The sequence below is a fragment of the Lithobates pipiens genome, unplaced genomic scaffold (assembly GCF_037356315.1).
Source record: "Lithobates pipiens isolate NorthernLeopardFrog02 unplaced genomic scaffold, aLitPip1_a1.2 Scaffold_16, whole genome shotgun sequence".
NCBI lineage: Eukaryota > Metazoa > Chordata > Amphibia > Anura > Ranidae > Lithobates > Lithobates pipiens.
In genome coordinates this window covers 473,045,258-473,068,683 of record NW_027507748.1, presented here as the reverse complement: position 1 = coordinate 473,068,683, position 23,426 = coordinate 473,045,258, and the positions used below count along the sequence as shown (strand labels likewise).

The window sequence follows — 23,426 nt, the reverse complement described above, 5'->3', positions numbered from 1 at the left end:
TCGGAATGCAGGGTTCAAGAATGCAATGCGCTTAGAATGCAGGGTTCAGGAATGCATTGTGCTCAGAATGCAAGGTTTAGGATGCATTGAGCTTAGAATGCAAGGTTTAGGATGCATTGAGCTTAGAATGCAGGGTTCAGGAATGCATTGTGCTCAGAATGCAGGGTTCAGGAATAAGTTTTGCTCAGAATGCACTGTGCAACATACACTAATTCACCTGACTCATACACTGACCTACCCCGACACATACTTCCTGCACTACTCACACCCCCCCCATCCCCCAACACATAGTGCAATGTAGATCGGAGGACCCATCCTCCTCCTTACCCATCCATGGCCTCATTGTCCATCACATCAGAGCTTGCCCCAGGCAGTATTGCAGGAGTCCCAGCCATTCAGCAGCTCCTTGGTGTCCCAGCTGACAGGAGGAGGTCAGCTAACAGCCAGTGCACCTCTCCAACGGCCATGATCTGCTCCAAGCATCACCCCCTGCTGTTCCTCAGGTCACAGTGCATTTTCCAGAGGGACAGACTGTACCAAAGTAGTCCTGATGCAGGGGGAGCTGGGATAGGGTGCCACAGAGAGGAATGTCTGAATGCCTCACCGGAGGTGTAGGAGCCGGGGGGCTGAGGCCATAAGCTGCAGCACAGACCCTCGGACAAAAGAGGAACAACATTACACCCCCAAAATTTTGCACAAGAGACTGACTGGTTGGGGGATTCCCCCCCTTATCCTGAAGGTGTGCTGCATGCCCACAGAGAGGGCTCGGCGTGCCAGCTGCAGCACGCTTGCCATCACCGCTCTAGAGGAATACGCCTGGTAGGTTCAGAGTGTGGTTTCTGCAGGGCAGAAAACCAAGCAGAAGACCAAAGGAAGCACAGGGTGCAGCAAGGGGGGCTAAATACAAGATACACCATGAGAAAAGGTTTTTGCAAGGAAGCGTGAATCCACAGGCCTTTAGAATTGGGATCATCATTTTTTTTCTTTCTTGCTCTACCTCCAGACGAGGTAGGGGGTCACACTGGAGGAATGGCATAAATTAGTGTAAGAACTGACACCAGGGGATTATCAAGACAGGCCCTGCGTGCCCCCTTGGGTGTACATTGAGCTTGCTCTGTGATATAGGTAAAGGGCCAATTGCAGCTACCATTTAACATGTGACCAGCTGTGTCCAATCACAGCTGATCACATGTAAAACAGAGTTGCCGGTTATATGCAATATTTTCCTCACAAACGGTGTCTGAGTGAGGAAAGAATTGTCGTTAAGTGCCAAGCCTGTCAGTAGATTATTTACACCGATAATCAGTGGCCTGATTATCAGTCCTGCCCGTCAGCGCCACCCATCAGCCCCACCCTTCACTGTGCAGCCTTATCAGCGCCCATCCGTGAAGAAAAATGACTTGTTTGCAACTAAGAAATATTTTTTTTGTTTAGCAAACAAATAAAAAACCTCTTCCCGCCCTCCAACAAATGGCTCTTGTTATGGGTGGATGTCCTACGACGGCCCTCCAGAACATCAGGCACGCAGTGTGGCGATCTTTGCGGCACCCTGCTGCTAGGACACGGTGTGATCCCAATCTGTGTAAAGAGCCACTGCTGTGGCTCTTTACATGCGATTGGACACAGCCGATCACATGGTTAAACAGGGAGATGCAGGTAATTGGCGCTCCTCATCTCATACTCTAGGAATGTATTTAGGGCACTGATCATCAGTGCTGTGATTACAATTAAGTGCCAGCAATGTCACTGCCAGCCATCAGTGTCAACCAGTGCCCACAACTGGCACCAATCAATGCCCATCAGTGGTGGCTATCAGTGATGCTAGTCAGTGGTGGCTCCCAAAATTGACATCCTTTTTTCCCCACAGAGCTTTCTTTTGGTGGCATTTGATCACCTCTGGTTTTTAAAAAAGTGACAATTCATAAAAAATATATATATATATATATATATATATATATATATATATATATATATATATATATATATATATATATATATATATTTTTTTTTTTTTTTTTTTTACATTTTGCTATAATAAATATCCCCCCAAAAACTTTTTCCCCCTCAGATTAGGCCGATACATATTCTTGTACATATTTTTGGTATAAAAAATGAAGAAAATTGCATTAAGCGGTTATTGATTGGTTTGCGCAAAAGTTATAGTGTCTACAAAATAAGGGATAGTTTTATGGCATTTTTATTATTTTTTTTTATACAGTGATCAGTGTGATTAAAAATGCACTGATTACTGTGTAAATGTGACTGGCAGTGAAGGGGTTAACCAGTAGGGGGCAATACAGGGGTTAAGTGTGTCCTAGGGATGCGTTTTAACTGTAGGGGGGGTGGGCTACGTGTGACATGACACTGATCACCGCTCCCAATCACAGTGGTGATCAGTGTCCTGTCACTAGGAAGAATGGGGAAATGCTTGTTTACATCAGCATTTCCCCGTTCTTCCTCTCCGTGAGACGATTGCGGGCATCACACTCATGGAGCTTAAGGCGGGCGCGCATTCATGCTCACAATGCCGCATCTTAAAGGGCAACGTACAAGTACCTTAATATGCCTGTACATGCCCTTCTGCAGATGTATTTCAGAGTGAGCCGGTCAGCAAGGGATTAAAGGATAAGCTCACCCTTAATGAAGAAATAAATGTGCACATTTTTGCAGAAGAAAAAATATATATAGCTATTTTTTTTTTTCAACAGGAGCCTGAACAGCATTGCATCCACAATTAGTGGATTGCAGGTATAATGTCAGACCCCTGCATACTCCACCTCCAGTTTTTTTGCCTGTACGTTTGTGCAGGCTTTCAGTTAGAAAGCTGGATTAAAAGTAAATGGACTATGAATGTGCTTTCCCCAATGGGAGGAAGGATTTCCTCAACACTAGAGCAAGAATCCTGACACATTGGGTTAAAGACAATCTGCTCCTAAGTGTCAAGCAAGTCTGTTTGTCTAGAGACTTAAAGGGGTTGTAAAGGTAAATGTTTTTTCACCTTAATGCATTCTATGCATTAAGGTGAGAAAACATCTGAGAGTGTCTGCGCCCCCAGCCCCCCCCCCCCCCCATTTTACTTACCTCACCCCTCGAAAGTCCCACGATCGTCCCCCGATGTCCTTTCCACCGTTCAGCCTGGCTGATGATTGGCTGGAGTGGATGGATGGAAAGCAGAACAGCCATTGGCTGTGCAACTTTGTGGCCACAATAGTTGAAACGGATACAAAGGCTCCACTAGTATGAATTGTAATGCGACTTTGGACACAAAATAGCATGACGAGTCACAGCCAATTTATTTCAGTGGCACCCGTTCCCATCTATGCAACTTTGAAAATCAGCAATTTTGAAAAGGTACCTGCTATGCTTGTATGTGACTTACGATACAATTTTGATCCAGAGAGTGTAAAGTTGGATCAAAGCTGCAATCTAAATCATGCAACGTTGCGGTTGCAATAGTGGAAACGTATACTAAGGCTCCATTTCCACTAGTATGACTTGTCATGCAACTTTTGACACATGACAAGTCACAACCCATTGATTTCAATGGCACCTGTCCCCATCTATGTGACTTTGAAAATCAGCGACATTGAAAAGGTACCTGCAATGCTTTGATGCAACTTTTATCCAGAGAGTGTAACGTTGCATCAAAGTCACACTCCAGCCTTAGGCTACGTTTCCAAAGCTGTGTGATTTAGAATGCAACTTTGAGTGCAGCTTTTATCCAACTTCACACTCTAGATCAAAGTTGCAGGGCGCTACCTCTGTGCAGGGTGCTGCCTTTGCACGTTATTCTAAAAGTTCTTTGGTGTGGGCCTTTTTTGAGACGAGTGCATCAGATCGCACCGCTGCTATTTGCAACATATGTCTCAAGCGTATCTCGCGTGGCCAAAACATCAGCCGCTTGGGCACCACATGATTGACCAGACATATGTTGACCTGCCATGCAGCTCGTTGGCAAGCTTACCTCAAAGACCCACACCAAAGAATAAAGCGGACATCTCCTTGCTCATCAGCTGGGATCTCCAACCCCACTAGACCTTCAGTCCTCTCTGAAACCTGCTCTGAGAGGAATGAAGGTGTAGAATTAGGTGTGTCACAGCCAAGTGCTTCCGGCCACTCTGCTAGCAGTACACCCACGTCCGATTATAGCAGGCAAATGTCCCTGCCCCAGCTGCTGGACCATCGAAAGAAGTTCACTCCCAGCCATCCACATGCCCAGCAGTTGAATGCTAGCTTGGCTAAATTGCTACCACTTCAACTGCTGCCTTTTCAGTTGGTAGACTCGGCCTCCTTCCGTGAGTTTGTACAATGTGTGGTTCCTCAGTGGCAGGTCCCAAACGCCACTTTTTCTCATGGAAGGCTATTCCGGCACTCTACCGGCGTGTGGAAGGCAATGTCCTTGCCTCGCTGGACAGGGCAGTCAGCGGTAAGGTGCATATTACCGCTGACTCATGGTCCAGCAGGCATGGACAGGGACGTTACCTGTCTTTCATGGCCCATTGGGTCACTCTTCTGGCAGCTGGGAAGGATGCAGGACAAGGTGCAGTAGTATTGGAGGTTGTTCCGCCACACCACCTCCAAAATGCTACTACTAGTTGTGACACGCCTCTCTCCTCCACCCACTCCTTCTTCCTCCATGGCCTCTTCCAGTGCTCTGTCCTCAGAACCAGCGATGCTCCGTAGGCGTTCCAGGGGCTACGCAAGTACACAGGCAAAACAATGCCATGCCGTGCTTGCGCTGGTTTGTTTGGGGAACAGGAGCCACACTGGGGCAGATATTTTGTCAGCTCTACAGGGGCAGGCCGAGAGGTGGTTGACGCCACGCCAGCTTAAGCCAGGAATGGTGGTTTGAGACAATGGCACCAACCTCCTCTCTGCCCTCCGACAGGGACAACTGACCCATGTGACCTGTGTGGCTCACGTCCTTAACCTGGTGGTGCAGCAGTTCTTGGGCAGGTACCCAGGCTTACAGGATGTCCTAAAGCAGGCCAGGAAAGTCTGTGTGCATTTCCAACGATCATTTAATGCCTGTGCTCGGCTGGCTGAGCTCCAAAAGGAGTTGAACCTGCCCAAGAACCGCCTTATATGTGACATGCCCACCAGGTGGAACTCAACGTTGGCCATGCTGCAGCGGCTGCACACGCAGCAGAGGGCCATCAATGAGTACCTGTGCGACTACAGCACCAGGACAGGGTCAGGGGAGCTCAGTTTTCTCTCACCAAGCCAGTGGGGCATGATCAGGGATGCATGCAGTGTCCTATAACCGTTTGAGGAGGCCACAAGGATGGTGAGCAGTGACAGTGCATGCATCAGTGACACTGTACCTCTTGTCCACCTGTTGGAGCATACGCTGCGTGGAATAATGGACAGGGCTCTTGAGGCAGAACAGAGGCAGGAAGAGGAGGACTTCCTTGCCTCTCAAGGCCCCCTTTATCCAGACAGTGTTCCTGCTGTCCCACCCATCACACAGGAAAAGGAGGAGGAGGATGATTGTGTCAGCATGGAGGTGGAGGCTGGCACTCAGCATCAGCAGTCTTGTAGGGATGATTTACAGTCCCAAGAAACCCATGGACTTGTACGTGGCTGGGAGGAGGTAGCTGCGGATCATGTTGTCCTTAGTGACCCAGAGGACTCGGGACCGAATGCCTCAGCTAACCTACGCTGCATGGCCTCCCTGATCCTGCAAAGCCTGCGGAAAGATCCTCGTATTCTTCGGATCAAGAAGAGGGACCATTACTGGCTGGCCACTCTCCTTGATCCACGGTACAAGGGTAAGGTTGCCGACCTTATCTTGCCATCGCAGGGGGAGCAGAGGATGAGACCAGCACCACAACCATCAAAGGTCAATTTTTCTACCACTGTTCAACAATGGCATGTAATTACAATTCTTGATAGAATAGTTCACAGCAGGGCGCTCCAGCACCCACCAAGTGTCACTTTGAGGGCTTACAATGTTGTGGCAACACCAACACCTTGTTCCGCCATTTCTGCAGAGCATATAGGGCAGGCCCCACTTTCAAACATCCAACTTACAAACGTCTCCTACTTGCAAACGGAAGGAGACAACAGGAAGTGAGATGAAAAAAGACAGACGGCAAAACAAATTATACAGGGGCGATAACCCTTCCCTACGTTTTCCAAAAAGTTAAAAAATAGATTTTTTTGACTGGAGCTACACTTTAAAAATGTACCAGTTCAAAATGACAAACAGATTCTACTTATCACAACAAATCTACACAGTCCCTGTCATGTTTGCACCGCCTGTATACTGCTGTTCTGAGTATATAGGGCCTGGGGGCTCCACGTCTTTCCTTTTTTTAATATGGGTATGGGGTTCCCCTTAACCATTTCCCGACCAGCGCACGACGATGTACGTCGACAGAATGGCACGGGCAGGCATATTGGCGTACAGGTACGTCCAATATTCAACGCCGCCCTGCCATCGGGAGCGCGCCGGCGGTGGCGCGCTCCCGCTCTGGTCGGGACCCCCGTGAGTCCGGTCGTGGGACCCACGGACTCGATCGCCGCGGGCATCCCCGCGATCGTCTCACGGAGCGGCCGAATGGAGGAAATGCTGTGTAAACAACATTTCTCCATTCTGCCTAGCAACTAGTGACGTTGATCTCTGCTCCATGTGATTGGAGCAGAGATCAGTGTTCACTAAATGAAAGCCCAACCCTCCCACAGTTAGTAACACACCCCTAGGAACACTTAACCCCTACACTGCCACCCACTGGTTAACCCTTTCACTGTCAGTGTCATTTACACAGGAATCACTGCATTTATATAGCAGTGATTACTGTATAAATGACAATGGTCCCAAAAATGTGTCAAAAATGTCCGATGGGTCCCCCACAATGTCGCAGTCACAATAAAAATCGCTGATCGCCGCCATTACTAGTAAAAAAAAAGAAATAATAAAAAATTATTAATAAAAATGCTATAAAACTATCCCTATTTTGTAAACGCTATAACTTTTGCGCAAACCAATCAATAATCGCTTATTGCGATTTTTTTTACCAAAAATATGTAGAAGAATATGTATCGGCCTAAACTGAGGGAAAAAAATGTTTTTTATATATTTTTGGGGGATATTTATTATAACAAAAAGTAAAAAATAATGTGTTTTTTTCAAAATTGTCGCTCTATTTTTGTTTATAGCGCAAAAAATAAAAAACGCAGGGGTGATCAAATACCACCAAAAGAAAGCTCTATTTGTGGGAAAAAAAGGACGTCAATTTTGTTTGGGAGCCACGTCGCATGACCGCGCAATTGTCAGTTAAAGCGACGCAGTGCCGAATCGCAAAAAGTGGTCTGGTCTTTGACCAGCAAAATGGTCCGGTCTGCAAGTGGTTAATATCCGTACAAGACCCAAAGGGGCTGGTAATGGGCAGGGGGGGCTACCCATGCCATTTTTCTCAATGATTTTCATCCATATTGCCGGAACCAGATATTACATTAAAAACACAAGCAGTTTGAAATGACTTTTTTTCCGTTAAATGTCATTTTGTGCAGGGACTGTTCTAAACACGGGAAACACGTGGCACTTCACAGGCATACTATAGACACCCCCCAGGCACGATATTTAACCACTTGAGATCCGCGCTATAGTAAAATGACGTCTACAGCGCGGATCTCAATTTCCGGGACTACGTTTATTGACGTCGTCCCCTTTAAGAGTTCCCCGCGCGCTCCCGGGAGCGCGCATCGGGGAAAATCTGTGTTGGCCGTGTCCGCTGGACACAGCCAATCACAGATCGCTGTAAACGGCCAATTACAGCGGCCGTTTACAGCGCGATCGCCTCCTCCAATGGGTGATGATCTCAAATGTAAACAAATGAGATCATCACCCATTGCCGAATGTGTCTCCTCACACAGCGATAGCGTGTGAGGAGACAGCAAACTGTGAGTGAGCTTCTCTGCATTGTCAGTAAAAAAAAAAGTGCCAGCAATACTTCTAAACCCCGCCAGTGCCCATCTCTGCCGCCTCAGCAGTGCCCATCTCTGCCGCCTCAGCAGTGCACATCCGTGCAATAAATCAGTGCCCATCTCTGCCGCCTCAGCAGTGCCCATCTGTGCCGCCTCAGCAGTGCCCATCTGTGCCGCCTCAGCAGTGCCCATCTGTGCCGCCTCAGCAGTGCCCATCTGTGCCGCCTCAGCAGTGCCCATCTGTGCCGCCTCAGCAGTGCCCATCTGTGCCGCCTCAGCAGTGCCCATCTGCCGCCTCAGCAGTGCCCATCTGCCGCCTCAGCAGTGCACATCCGTGCAACAAATCTGCACATCTGTGCAATAAATCAGTGCACATCTGTGCCGACCCATCAGTGTCCATTTGTGCCACCTCAAAAGCGCCCATCTGTGCCACCTCAAAAGCGCCCATCTGTGCCACCTCATCAGTGCCCATCAGTGCTACAATGGCTAAACACGTCTTTTCCGCTGAGGAGGCGTACCAAATTATTTCCGCGGCCGACGAGAGCAACGGGGAGCTCTCCTCTTCCGATTCCTTTTCGGATTCGGATTCTGAAGACGTAACTTATGAGCCAGTCCTCAGCAGTGAAACACTGACTGATGAATCCGAGGAGGAAGATATCCGGCCCATCAAGCGAAGGCGTTCTAGTGAGGCAGTGCCGTCCACCAGCACCGCAGTGCCGTCCACCAGCACCGCAATGCCGTCCACCAGCACCGCAGTGCCCCAGCAAGAAAGGCCAAGTACCAGTGGGGTGTCATCTCAGCCCCAAAGGGTTAGGAGCCATGCTGGCCTTCCCTATGCCCTTCAGAACCCCTTGTGGCTTCCTCCTAATTCAGGAGAGGCCAATGTTCCCCCTTTCACCGCCCAGCCAGGAGTCCAGGTGGACACGGAGAATTTTAGCCCCATCGATTTTTTTAATTTAATTTTTACGGAGGACATGTTGGCGTCAATTGTGGCCCAGTGCAACCTGTATGCACAACAATTTATTTTTCAAAATCCGACCTCCTATTATGCCCGTCCCTACGAATGGAGAGACCTAATGGTGGAGGAGTTCAAGCTTTTTTTAGGCCTCACATTTAATATGGGACTCAACAAAAAAAACCAATTACGTACCTACTGGTCAACCCACCCCCTCCACCACTCACCGCTCTTATCCGCGGTAATGCCCAGAACCAGATATCAGATGATCCTGAGGTTCTTACATTTCAGCGACAATTCCCAGTGCCTTCCACGAAATGATCCAAATTATGACCGCCTTTACAAAATTCGACCAATACTAAATTATTTTTCTGAAATATTCCCCAAATTGTTTACCCCGGACCAACACATATGTGTGGATGAGTCCCTTATTAAATTTAGTGGCAGGCTTAGGATGAAGCAATTTATGCCCAGCAAAAGGGCCTGCTATGGGGTGAAGGTCTACAAATTATGTGACCGAGCCACAGGGTACACATATTCCTTCAAGGTGTACGAAGGGAAGGACACCCAGCTACAGCCCCCTAATTGTCCGGACTATTTGGGATCCAGCGGAAAAATTGTTTGGGACCTCATATACCCCCTACTGGATAAAGGCTACCACCTGTATGTAGACAACTTCTACACATCTCTGCCCCTGTTCCACAACCTTCACCGGAAGAAGACGCCAGCATGTGGCACTGTAAAAAAGAACCGGAAGGGCTTTCCTCAAAGTCTGGTGAACAAGAAGCTGCGGAAAGGAGAAACCGCAAGTCTAAGAAACAAGGAGGTTCTGGCAGTGAAGTGGAGGGACAGAAGGGATGTGTATATGTTGTGTTCTATCCACAACGATACCTTCGTAGAAATCCCCAGAAGGAATGGCCCCGTAAAGAAACCCAAATGTATTTCCGAGTATAATTTGTTCATGGGAGGAGTCGACTTCAACGACCAAATGATGGAACCATATCTGGTCTCAAGACGGACATATCATTGGTACAAAAAAGTAGTAATTAATTTTTTTCAATTGGCCATTTACAATTCATATGTAATTTACAGCAACGCCACCCAAAACCCCAAACGTTTCTTTGGCTACCAGGAGGAAGTTTTCACAGCCCTTATTTTCCCAAACGGCCCACCAGAAAATATCAGATCAGACGTTGTTAGTCGACTCTCCGAGCGCCACTTTCCGGATAAAATTCCCCCCACACCAACAGGCAAAAGACGCCAAAAAAGATGTAAGGTGTGTACCAAAGCAGGAGTCAGAAGAGACACATCTTATTATTGTGCACAATGTCCTTCCCAACCAGGCCTCTGCATAGGCGACTGTTTTCGGCGTTACCATACTTCAATAAATTTTTAGTGAAGTATGGTAAACATAATCCTCAGTTCCTGCCTTCATACACCTTCACACCCCTTATGCCACTGCCTGCTTTGTAACTGACCCTGGCTTGTTATTTGACCACTCTTATGCCTGCCGATTCTGTACATACCGCTGCCTGATCTGGAACTGACCCTGGACTGTTATTCGACCACGCTTCTGCCTAACGATTCTGTACATACCTCTGCCTGATCTGGAACTGACCCTGGACTGTTATTCGACCATGCTTCTGTCTAACGATTCTGTATATATCTCTGCCTGATCTGGAACTGACCTTGGACTGTTCGACCACGATATTTGCCTGCCTCTTGGACTGATCTTGTATTCTGCAACTGGACTAGTGGGATTCAACACGGGGTCTCACATATGTGAGGGGCTCCAGTATAGTTTTTCTGGAAGAAGAAAACAATTTTCTTTGTTTTCTTATTCCTAGATTAGGGTCTGGAGACTTCAAAGAGATTTGGGAGGGAGAAGCCTCTACTCCTATCCCCATTCTGTCCTGAAGGGGGCTCTACTTCTGTCTGCTGCCTGTAGGACTTACTGCCATCATGCCGCACTGACCACACCACAAGGACCTGCCTACTACCAGGACCAATATTTTTGGCACTGCTGACATCTCTGCACTAACCCTGGACTGTAATATGGACAGTATCCCCGCCTGCTGCCTGAAAAACTGTGTTCGCTGTTGCTGACCAAGTCCCTGCCTGCTGCCTGGACCAGTGATATCCTCCTGTGGACAACTGTGCTTCTAAAACCACAGGTAATCTTTCCTTTACCCTTTGCTCAGCATAATGTATTTGGGGGTGTAATTCTTGGTATGTGCAGGCTATGTGTCCCTGGAACGCCGACGGTGTTTCTTGCATGTTGCGCCTCTGTATTTGGTCAGGCTGTGTAAAAGTCTCACACATGTGGTATCGTTATACTCAGGAGGAGTAGTAGAACGTATTTTGGGGTGTTATTTTTGCTATGTAAATGCTATGCGTTGGAAATATCTTATAAACGGACAACTTTGTGTAAAAAAAAAATGCGTTTTCATTTTTTTCCACATTTTCCGAAAACTTCTGGAAAAAAATGAACCATTGAAAAGACTCATTATGCCTCATAGATTATACGTTGGGGTGTTAGCTTTCCAAAATGGGGTCATTTTCTGGACGTTTCCATTGCCCTGGTGTTCCAGGGCCTTCAAAACTGTAATAGGTGGTTGAGAAATGAAATGTGAAATTTATGCTCCTAGAATGCCTGAAGGGGCTACTTCAAAATTAGGCCTCTGTATGTGGTCAGGCTGTGTAAAAGTCTCACACATTTGGTATCGTTATATTCAGGAGGAGTAGTAGAACGTATTTTGGGGTGTTATTTTTGCTATGTAAATGCTATGCGTTGGAAATATCTTATAAACGGACAACTTTGTGTAAAAAAAAATGCGTTTTCATTTTTTTCCACATTTTCCGAAAACTTCTGGAAAAAAATGAACCATTGAAAAGACTCATTATGCCTCATAGATTATACGTTGGGGTGTTAGCTTTCCAAAATGGGGTCATTTTCTGGACGTTTCCATTGCCCTGGTGTTCCAGGGCCTTCAAAACTGTAATAGGTGGTTGAGAAATGAAATGTGTAATTTATGCTCCTAGAATGCCTGAAGGTGCTACTTCAAAATTAGGCCTCTGTATGTGGTCAGGCTGTGTAAAAGTCTCACACATGTGGTATCGTTATACTCAGGAGGAGTAGCAGAATGTATTTTGGGGTGTTATTTGTGGTATGCACATTACGTGTGGGAGAAATAAGCTATTACAATGAAAATTTTGTGAAAAAAAAAAAAAAAATCGTCATTTTGCAAAGAATTATGGGAAAAAATGACAACTTAAAATAACTAACCATGCCTCTTACTAAATACATTGGAATGTCTACTTTCCAAAAAGGGGTCATTTGGGGGGCATTTGTACTTTCCTGGCTTGTTAGGGTCTCAAGAATGGAGATAGGCCTTAGTACATCAGATGTGATCTTTTTTTGCAAATCTTTATGATTTGCACCATAGCTTGTAGACTCTATAAATTTCACACAGATCATATAATATGCAAAAATTTGGGTTATTTTTACCAAAGATGTGTAGTAGTATAAATTGTGGCCAAAATTTATGAAGAAAAATTGCTAATTTGCTAAATTTTGTCACAGAAACGAAGAAAAATTCATTTTTTTTTCAAAATTTTCGGTCTTTTTTCATTTATTGCGAGGAAAAAAAAAAAACGAGAGGTGATCAAATACCACCAAAAGAAAGCTCTATTGGTATGAAGAAAAGGACAAAAAAATCATTTGGTTACAGTGCTGCATGACTGAGTAATTGTCATTCAAAATGTGAGAGCACTGAAAGCTGAAAATTGGTCTGGGACTGAGGGGGGTTTAAGTGCCCAGTAAGCAAGTGGTTAAAGGAATATTTCACTTTTTTTCACTTTAATCAGCATTAAAATCAGTGCTCCCGCCAAAACGGCCATTTTTAAAAACATTTTAGGCATTGACCCATGTCCCCTGGGGCAGGAGCCAGGTCCCCAAACCCTTTTTAGGACAGTAGCTTGCATATTAGCCATTAAAATTAGCACTTTTATGTCAAACGTTCGAGTCCCATAGACTTCAATGGAGTTCTAACGTTCGTACGAATTTGCGGTCCATTCGAAAGTTCTGGTGCAAACCGAACCGGGGGGTGTTCGGCTCATCCCTACTGGAGACACATGAGTTACAAACTCAGGGTGCACATATGTTTCTGGAAGTGTGGTGGGAGGGCTTAGCATAAGGTAGTTCAATTATAGAGTTAGGACTGCAGTACACTGGGGTGCCGTGACGTGACCTCTACAGCTTACACACATTTGCAAATGTGTGCAAACTAAACCCCTTATTTTTAACCCAAACTGTACAACCATAGCCAAAAGTTTTGAGAAGGAGACAAATATTAATTTCTACAGTCTGCTGCCTCTTTTTTCATTGATGGCAATTTGCATATACTCCAGAATGTTATGAAGATGAACTGCAATTAATTGCAAAGTCTCTCTTCGCCATGAAAATGAACGTAATCCCATGAAAAAAAAAAAAAAAAAAAAAAAAAACTTTGACTGCATTTGTGAAGGCATCAGGGTGGGTGTCTATGAAAGTCCAGCAAATGCCAGGACTGTCTCCTAACAGTTGATTCAGCTGTGGGATCAGGGCACCACCAGTGCAGAGCTTGCTCAGGAATGGCAGCAGGCAGGTGTAATTGCATCTGCACACACATTGAGAAGAATTTTGGAGGATGGCCTGGTATCAAGGGCAGTAAAGAAGACACCTTGCTCCAGGAAAAACATCAGGGACAGACTGATATTCTGCAAAAAGTACAAGGATTGGACTACTGAAGACTGGGGTAAATTAATTTTCTCTGATGAGTCCCCTTTCTGATTGTTTGTATAATCCAGAAAAAACCTTGTCTGGAGAAGAAAAGGTGAGCACTACCATCAGTCCTGTGTCATGCCAACAGTAAAGCACCGTGAGACCATTCATTTGTGGGGTGGCTTCTCAGCCAAGGGAGTGGGCTCACTCACAAGTCTGCCTAAGCAACTTCTCACAATCATCCAAGAACAGTTTGGTGAGGAATACTGCCTTTTCCAGCATGGTGGAGCACCTTGCCATAAGACAAAAATGTTAACCAAGTGGCTTGGGGAACAAAACATTGAAAGTTTGGGTCCATGGCCAGGAATCTCCCCAGACCTTAATCCCATTGAGAACTTGGTCAATTCTCAAGAGGAGGGTGAAAAAACCCCCCACAAATTCTGACAAACTCCAAGTATTGATTATGCAAGGATAGGCTTCCATCAGTCAATACGTGGCCCAGAAGTTGATTGACAGCATCCCAGGGCAAAATGCAGAGGTCTTGAAAAAGAAGGGTCAACACTGAAAATATTTACTTTGCATAAATTTAATGTAATTGTCAATAACAGCCTTTGACACTTATGAAATGCTTCTAATTATTCTTCAGTATATCACAGTAACATCTGACAAAAAGATCTAAAAACATTGAAGCAGCAGACTTTGTAAAAATGAATATTTGTGTTATTCTCAAAACTTTTGGCCACAGCTGTAAGACAAATTCAATTTGATTTGTTGCAAGTTGGCTGGTTAGGTGAGCTGGGAATTTTTGTTTGTTTGTTTTTTGACATGTGTTGCCCTTCCATGTGCTCTTGCTGTAAAGGTCAGTCATAGGTTGGGGCGGTTGCCATTTGTTTGTATAGCTGATGAATTAGTGTTGGGGCGCACTGGATACCTTTGCTGCCACTGAGCTATTGCTGGGTGTCCAGTGCTTATCTGTACCTTTAAGAAGGGGTGGGCTTCCTCCAGGCGAGCTGGGAATTTTTGTTTCCTTTTTGACGTGTTACCATTCCAAGTGAGCCTTGCTGTAAAGGGCAGCTATAGGTCGGGGTGATACCAGTCAGTGGAGAGTTTTTTTTTTTTTTTTTTTACCTTAAGGCAAGGAATGCCTTAAAGGTAAAAAAAAAACAGACTTTGAAACCACTTTAACCACTTCCCGACCAGACATGTACGTCGGCAGGTTGGCAACCCTGTGCAAAATGACGTACAGGTATGTCGGCTCCTTAACAGCCTTAGCAGGTGCTTGCTGCATAGCGGGGGACCCGATGTGTGTGGCCGGCAGTAGCGATGACCACTGGCCACCCGTGATCGCAGGCACAAGGCAGACTGGGGATCTGTGTGTGTAAACACACAAATCCTAGTTCTGTTAGGAGAGGAGAAACAGTTTCTGTGTTTCTATTAGTTAGGAACAACGATGTGTCTCTTCCTCTAGTCACTCCAATCCCCCCCCAGTTGGAACACACGCTGTGGTAACACATTTAACCCCTTCCTTGCCAGTGACATTTATACAGTAATCAGTGGCTATTTTTAGCTCGGATCACTGTATAAATGTAAATGGTCCCACAAAAGAGTCAAAAGTGTCTGATCTGTCTGCCGCAATGTTGCAGTCTTGATAAAGAAAAAAAAAATGCTGTCATTACTAGTAAAAAATAAAAAAATAGTAAAAATTCAAATCGATCCCTTATTTTGTAGACACTAGAATTTTTGCACAAACCAATATAGACTTATTGCGTTTTTTTTTATTTTTTTTACCAAAAATATGTAGAAGAATATATATTGGGCTAAACTGACGCAGATTTTTTTATTTTATTTTTTTAAATTTGGGGATATTTATTATAGCAAAAATAAAAAAAAATAAAAAAAATAGTTTTTTTATTTTTAAAAATTGTCGCTTTTTTGTTTATAGCGCAAAAAATAAAAACAGCAGAAGGTGATCAAATACCAACAAAAGGATGTACATTTTGTTTGGGTACAGCGTCACATGACCGTGCAATTGTCAGTTAAAGTGACACAGTGCGGTATCGCAAAAAATGGCCTGTCAGGAATATCATATACCGTATTTATCAGCGTATAACACGCACCCCAATTTAAGAGGGACGTTTCCGGGAAAAAAATAATATTTTGCTCCAAATAAACCACTTTGAAGCAAAATAATGGTCAGTGTCAATCAATGCAGCCTGATTAGTGCCCATCTGCAGCCTCAATACAGCCTGATGCCCATCTTCAGCCTCAATGCAGCCTCTGTGCCCATCTGCAGCCTCACGCCCATCTGCAGCCTCACGCCCATCTGCAGCCTCACGCCCATCTGCAGCCTCACGCCCATCTGCAGCCTCACCAACTCTCATGCAGTGCAGGAAATCAAGAGGGGGACGAGTGCCGCCGGAATCACCGAGCCGTCATCTTCTGTTTACAGTACTCGGCTCTCAGTCTCGCCTCCATCGCCATTGGACCAGCTCCTGTGATTGACAGAACACTGGTCCAATGCTGGTGGCGGAGGTGGGACATTTGTGTGACGCCAGAGCCGAATAAACAGGACATGTCGGCTTGGTGATTCCGGCGACACTCGTCCCCCTTCTCCCCTATCGGCGGTTAACATGCACCCGTGATTTTCCCCTCATTTTTAGGGGGGAAAAGTGTGTGTTATATGCTGATAAATATGGTACGTACCCTTTGGTTCTTGGCATCAGTTTTAAATCATGCCCATTAAAAGGGCATGGCCTTTCTGCAAAAAGGCACAGGGGTTTAGTCACTAAAGGCATATAGACAGTTTATTATGCAAGGGGATTTTTCCCAGAGCTTGATGAATGAAGTGAAGCTCTGATGACTTACATACTTCAATCATGGGCAATCTTGCTGTTTTTTTATTATCCTTTCACATGATTGTGTATCAATTGCAAAGTTACATTTCACCAACATTCACTAAGCTAGGGGAAAACACACAGCTAATTCTCAAAGATATTCCCTTCTACGCATTGTATCACTATTTACAAATGAGGCATTTTCATGCCTCGCAATATGAAATTTCTCCAACATCACCACCAACAATGTTCAAAAAAATCAGTTGTGACCATTAGGGGGAAAGGGCTGATTTAGAACTTGCATGGTCCATTCTCAAATAGCATTTTTTTCTAACTCCCTTCCATATATAATTAAATGAAAACATTACTACACTACCCAGTTTTCTTCAGAGGATTGGGACATGCTAAATAATTTAGGCAAATGTACTAAATCATTGTCTGTCAGGGAGACCACCATTAAAGTGGAAGTCCAGTCAAAAATGTAAATTGTCCTATTAATAAGTATGTTAAATATCATTATCTTTGATATTTTGGAAGCATGTCATGTTCCCCATTCATGGTTCCAGCAGAACATAACACACTCACTGTTTGTTAGAAACTGTAAGAGAGATTACAATGCAACATGGTGTAGATTTTCTACAGTGTACAACCACATGGTTGTTTCCGCATGGCACTGCGATAGGCACTGTATTCATGGCTCGTTTTAATTCTTACGTTTCTCATGAATTAGGATGTACAATACATGCTTTATTGATGAGAGAGCACTGGGCAGGGAACCTAGGATCAGCTCCTCCCATCCTGTATACACCCACTGGCTACACAGGAACAGTGTCCCTCCCTGGAAGTAATATCACTAGATTTCAGTACCCACACCCACTGGCTGCTTTTTACACTCAGAAGGAAGTAGAATTGAAGTCATGCGACGACATTGGATTCTGCAAAATAAAGGTAGAAAAACTGGGATTTTTTTCATTTTGAGGCATAAAGCTGAACTTGGCTCACGTTAATAATTGCAGGGGAGAATTTAGGCGTTAGGGTGGACTTCCACTTTAAGTTAATTATTAGGTGGTGTTTTACATATATCCTGGAGTCTCTGATTTGTGCTTCAGGGGCTGTTCAGGTAGAGGTTCACTGACACGATCATTGACACTACCAATGTGCATTTATTTTGTACCCAGTTCTCCTCCAAGAAAAGAGACTCATCCACACCATTTGTGTTGCAACATTATGGGCTATTGCCTTAAATTGGAAATCTTCAGTTATTCCAATCTCTTTAATCATTGAAAGAATACCATTATGCTAATGGAAATATTTTACACCCTAATGATAAAATAACTTGATTCTCTGCCAAGTGGGATACCTGGATCTCTTAACAACAACTCTTTTCTGCCGTGACTTAGGTTGTACTTTATGTGAAGTGATTCTAGTGGATTCCCACCCTTCCACGTTAGCAGTAAAGCGCCACTAGTTTTAGCGGCACTTTACCATCATTTTAGCTGTGCTTATTCGGCCGCTAGAGGGGCACTTTTAACATCCGCTAGCTGCCGAAGAAAGGGTTAAATCCGTCCAAAAAGGGACGCCTCGGCAGTGGTGCCCACTCATTTTAATGGGCAGGAGTGGTGTACACACCACTTCAAAGTTTCTGGCCCTTTCCCACTAGCAGGCCGATCGGGTCCGCCTGTCTGTTTTTTAGGCGGACCTTCCAGTCCCCTTAATGGGGTGGCAGGTGTCAACAGTCATGTGCCCGTTGACACCCACCAACATCTGATCAAAACAGATGGATGCTATCCATCTGGCGGTCCATTTACATCTGTCCATACAGGCTTTGCCTGTGTCTGCTCTGTGGGTTATTAACTTCCAAAGGGATTTAGACACTGCAACATTTCCTAACAGAACCCTAAAATCACATCAGCTGCTTGTAATGTGCCACTGCCAATCACTTGCTGTCTTAAAGGGCTAGAAGACAGCTTGCAAAGTGTTTGAGCAATGTGTCCACACACTAGCAGCCAGACCCACTGTGTTCCAAAGTGACTTCTCAGTGTTTGCTCTGTGTCCTCAATTGTTCTTGATAGCCTCAGTGTATACCAGCCTGCATTTAGCTCTGTGACATTTGTGTACTGCAGCCAGCTCTGTGATCCTTGTGTACTCCAACCCGCAGTCATCTCAGTGATCCTTGCTACTCCAGCTTGAAGCCAGCCCAGCTACTTGTGTAATGCAGACTCCATTCATCATTGTGTCTCCTTGTGCTTTCCAGCAAGGCTCTGGTCACCAGTACCTGCTAATGCCCAAGCTGGTTTCCTTATTTGTGCCTTTTCGTGTTTTCATACAAGCCTACCTCTATGGACAGCGTTACCTGCTGCCCTGTGATGCCTTAATTTCAGTGCTCCTATGGACTCTCTCCAGCACATTTACTGTTTTTCGGTAGCTGGCTGCTCAGGTTTGTTCGCGAGTAACAATCCAGGCGTTGCCTGCAGCAAAACCTATCACCACCATCAGAAGCTCTAGTGAGGACAAGGTAGCTCTTCAGACTCTGCCCTTCTAAAGATTCTCATGTCTGCTGCCATGCAGGTATACTGTGTTCTGCCCACCAACGCCTTCAGGTATCTAGCCCATCCCAAACTCTTCATAGCCATCAGTGTCTCCTGCATAGCCAACAGCACTGCCTAGTCTAAGCTGATGCTACCAACTCGTGCAATCCCAATCCACCCCCTAGAGGGAAAAGTTGCCCAGTCCACGACAAACCAGTTTTGCTCTATCCAAAACAAAATCTAGGGTTTTGTTGGGCTGAATTTACAACTGTTAATAATTAAAATTGGCCACAATGAGAAAAATCTGTTGAAATCAATGAAAATACCCTCATGTAAAGTACAGTGTATAAAGTCTTTACCAAACAATCCTTCAGTAAATATTACAGGAATACTTCTGATATAGCCTGTTCCATGAAACTTCTGTTTAATATTTATAAAACTTGCTGTGTAACATGTTCCAAAACATTATGCTGTATGTACCTAATGTTAAAAGATTTCACATTCATGTGAGGCAACAACAAAAGATTAAGGTTATGAGACAGGAATGCAATGCAGTCTATTATGCCAATGCGGCTTTTTTTCTAGGAGCAAATTTTAACTGTCCAGGCAGCGAAAAACACTGCCTATACTACCAGCAGTAAAATGTACAGCATGCTACAATGACAAAAATATTCTTACTTGCAACCTTGTATTCATTTCAAGAAAGTAGAAATTCTTTTTCGAGTCAACAAGAAACTCTACTGTCCCTGCAGACGAATATTTCACAGCTTTGGCAAGGGCTACGGCCTGTTCTCCCATTTCTTTCCGAGTTTCTGGATCAAGAAACGTGCTGGCAAAATAGAAATATGTATTAAATGTTAATGCAAATTTGGGGCTACCAAAAAATAACCAAGTTGCAGTTCAGCACACCATCAAGACAACGCTCCACCAAAATCTTCACATATACCCAAGTGAAGTGAACAGCCTCAGATGATACACAGAAATTAAACAAATTCCCCCACATAGATTTTACTTGTTTATCAGCAGCCCCCTCTTCCCTACACCCCTTCTAAAGGGAAAAATTGTGTTAAAATCCTTCTCCATCGGATAGTAGAACAGAGGAAGGGGCAGACTGCTGTTACAGTGTGTGGGAGCTTATTGGAGGCAAGGAACAAGCCTCCCTCCACACAGCAGAACTGTGTTGTGAATAGACAAGCTGCGTGCTAAGCTCCCTCCCCAACACAAATTTTATCTCATGTAGCAAGAAAACTTTTCAGAAGTCACTCATGCTGAAAACAGAGTAAGCCGCACCAGAGAGAAACAATAACTTTGATGTTTGCATAGAGATAAGTAAAAACTATAGATGTACAGTATTGTGCTATGCTCAGATTTCATGACTAAGGTTTACAACCACTTTAAGTGCTTTAGGTACTCAGTAAAGTCATGCCCATTTGTCTGTGGATGTTAAATAGGAAAACATATCCCTGTTACATACCAGTATTTGGTTTTCAGTGGAACACATTTATACCGTATACAGTGGGGCAAAAAAGTATTTAGTCAGCCACAAATTGTGCAAGTTCTCCCACTTAAAAAGATGAGAGAGGCCTGTAATTGTCATCATAGGTATACCTCAACTATGAGAGACAAAATGTAGAAACAAATCCAGACAATCACATTGTCTGATTTTTGAAAGAATTTATTTGCAAATTATGGTGGAAAATAAGTATTTTGTCAATATCAAAAGTTCATCTCAATACTTGTATATCCTTTGTTGGCAATGGCAGAGGTCAAGCATGTTCTGTAAGTCTTCACAAGTTTGTCACACACTGTTGCTGGTATGTTGGCCCATTCCCCCCATGCAGATCTCAAGAGCAGTGATGTTTTGGGGCTGTCGCTGGGCAACACTTTTCAACTCCCTCCAAAGGTTTTCTATGGTGTTGAGATCTAGAGATTGGCTAGGCCACTCCAAGACCTTGAAAGGGTTCTTACAAAGCCACTCCTTAGTTGCCCGGGTGGTGCGTTTTGAGATCATTGTCATGCTGAAAGACCCAGCTATGTTTCATCTTCAATGCCCTTGCTGATGGGAAGAGGTTTACACTCAAAATATCACGATACATGGCCCCATTCATTCTTTTATGTACACGGATCAGTCGCCCTGTTCTCTTTGCAGAGAAACAGCCCTAAAGCATGATGTTGCCACCCCCATGCTTCACAGTAGGTATGGTGTTCTTTGGTTGCAACTAAGCATTCTCTCTCCTCCAAACATGACAAGTTGGTGTTTCTACTAAACAGTTCTACTTTGGTTTCATCTGACCATATGACATTCTCCCAATCCTCTTCTGGATCATCCAAATGCTCTCTAGCAAACCTCAGACAGGCCCAGACATGTACGTGCTTAATCAGGGGGACACGTCTGGCAGTGCAGGATATGAGTCCCCGGCGGCATAGTATGTTACTGATGGTAGCCTTTGCTACGTTGGTCCCAGCTCTCTGCAAGTCATTCACTAGGTCCCACGAGGTGAGATCTTGGATGGAGCCCCAGATTGAGGGAGATTATCAGTGGTCTTGTATGTCTTCCATTTTTTCATCATTGCTCCCACAGTTGCTTCTTTCACACCAAGCTGCTTGCCTATTGCAGATTCAGTCTTCCCAGCCTGGTGCAGGTCTACAATTTTGTTTCTGGTTTCCTTCGACATCTCTTTGGTCTTCACCATAGTGGAGTTTGGAGTGTGACTCTTTGAGGTTGTGGATAGGTGTCTTTTATACTGATAACAAATTCAAACAGATGCCATTAATACAGGTAATGAGTGGAGGACAGAGGAGCCTCTTAAGGAAAAAGATACAGGTCTGTGAGACAGAAATCTTGCTTGTTTTTAGGTGATCAAATACTTATTTTTCACCATAATTTGCAAATAAATGCTTTCAAAAATCAGACAATGCGATTGTCTGGATTTGTTTCCACATTTTGTCTCTCATAGTTAAGGTATACCTATGACGACAATTATAGGCCTCTCTCATCTTTTTAAGTGGGAGAACTTGCACAATTTGTGGCTGACTAAATACTTTTTTGCCCCACTGTATACCGAATATGCAGTATACACACGCAAACACAATTTTTGATATTTAACTCCTTCATGCCAACATAACACATATATGCAGACTCACTGGACTGAGCTTTTTGCCACAGGGCTGCATATTTGCATATCTGTGTTTTTCCCTGGAGCAGGCCACACAGAGCACTCCCAACAGAGAAACCAGGGTCTCACAGAGAGCCCCAGGTCGGTATTAACAAACAGGACCTGGAACTCTTGATTCTGATTGGCTATCATAGTGATCATTCACTATGAAGCCCACCCTGTGTTTCTCTCTCTGCAAATGGAGGAAAAAGGATACATTGTATTTTTCTCTCTTCGCATTGAAAACAAAAGTGTAAAAAAATAAAATAAAAAATAGATTAAGGTTTGATCTAGGTCAGTGCCAGGGTTAGTGTTTGGATCATGCAAGGGTCAAAGGTCAAGATCAAGGTCAGTATATTTTGGGAAGGATTTTTTTATTTTTATTTCTTTCGTATCAGGTATTTTAGGTAGGACGAAAAAAAGCAAAATGCACACTATTGTTTCTGGGCTGTACTATGCGTGCTAAAAAGAAATAACATACACTTCTGTTGCTGCGATCGTCAGGAGCAGGAGAATTTATTTTGGGCTGTTCATTGGTGGTAGGTTATGGTAGTAGCAAAAAATATACAACTTAAAAAATATTTTTATTTACTATTTAGGGCCATTTTTCTTTTGATGAAAGAAATCGGGAGATATCCATTACCATTTACCACCAAATGAAAGCCAAATTTGTCCTGAAAAAAACAAGGTATAATCAACCTGGATTGCACAAAGCAGTTGTGATGATATGTATGGTTTTAAAAACATATGTCAAAGTTGCAAAATTGTGCTTAGACATTAAATATGTGTTTTACTCTTAGCCCTTGTACACACGGTCGGAGATTCCGACGGAATGTGTCCTATCGCACCGTTTTGTCGGATATTCCAACTGTGTGTGGTCTCCATCGGACTGTTTCCGTCAGAATATCCGACGGACCAACTTTTCCAACTTGCCGGTAAAATTTTCTGACAAAATGCTCTGATCGGACATACTCCGATCATGTGTAGCCTACTCCTACGGACAAAGTGTCACGCATGCTCAGATCAAATTCATAGACCAAAGCTATTGGCTACTAGCCTGAACGTAGTCCCGTCGTAACAAAATAACGTCATCACGTTATGTACAATCGGATTTTCCGACAACTTTGTCTGACCGTGTGTATGTAACAGTTTCGGACAAAATCCGTCAGACAAAATCCAACGGATTTGGTTGTCAGAATGTCTGACCGTGTGTACAAGGGCTTAGGCGTGAAGGGGTTAAGGAAGACAAGTCAAAATTGAAAT

The 23,426-nt window shown here is 44.4% G+C and overlaps 1 protein-coding gene across 1 annotated transcript in view; it reads right to left on the bottom strand.

Annotated features, from left to right (window-relative positions):
- PCCA (propionyl-CoA carboxylase subunit alpha) overlaps positions 1-23,426 on the bottom strand; it is a 1,052,859-nt gene that overhangs the window by 619,607 nt on the left and 409,826 nt on the right. Inside the window, exon 12 of the mRNA XM_077482961.1 lies at positions 19,687-19,837. Within this exon, the coding sequence (XP_077339087.1) occupies positions 19,687-19,837 (151 nt within the window). The remainder of the gene's footprint in view (positions 1-19,686; positions 19,838-23,426) is intronic.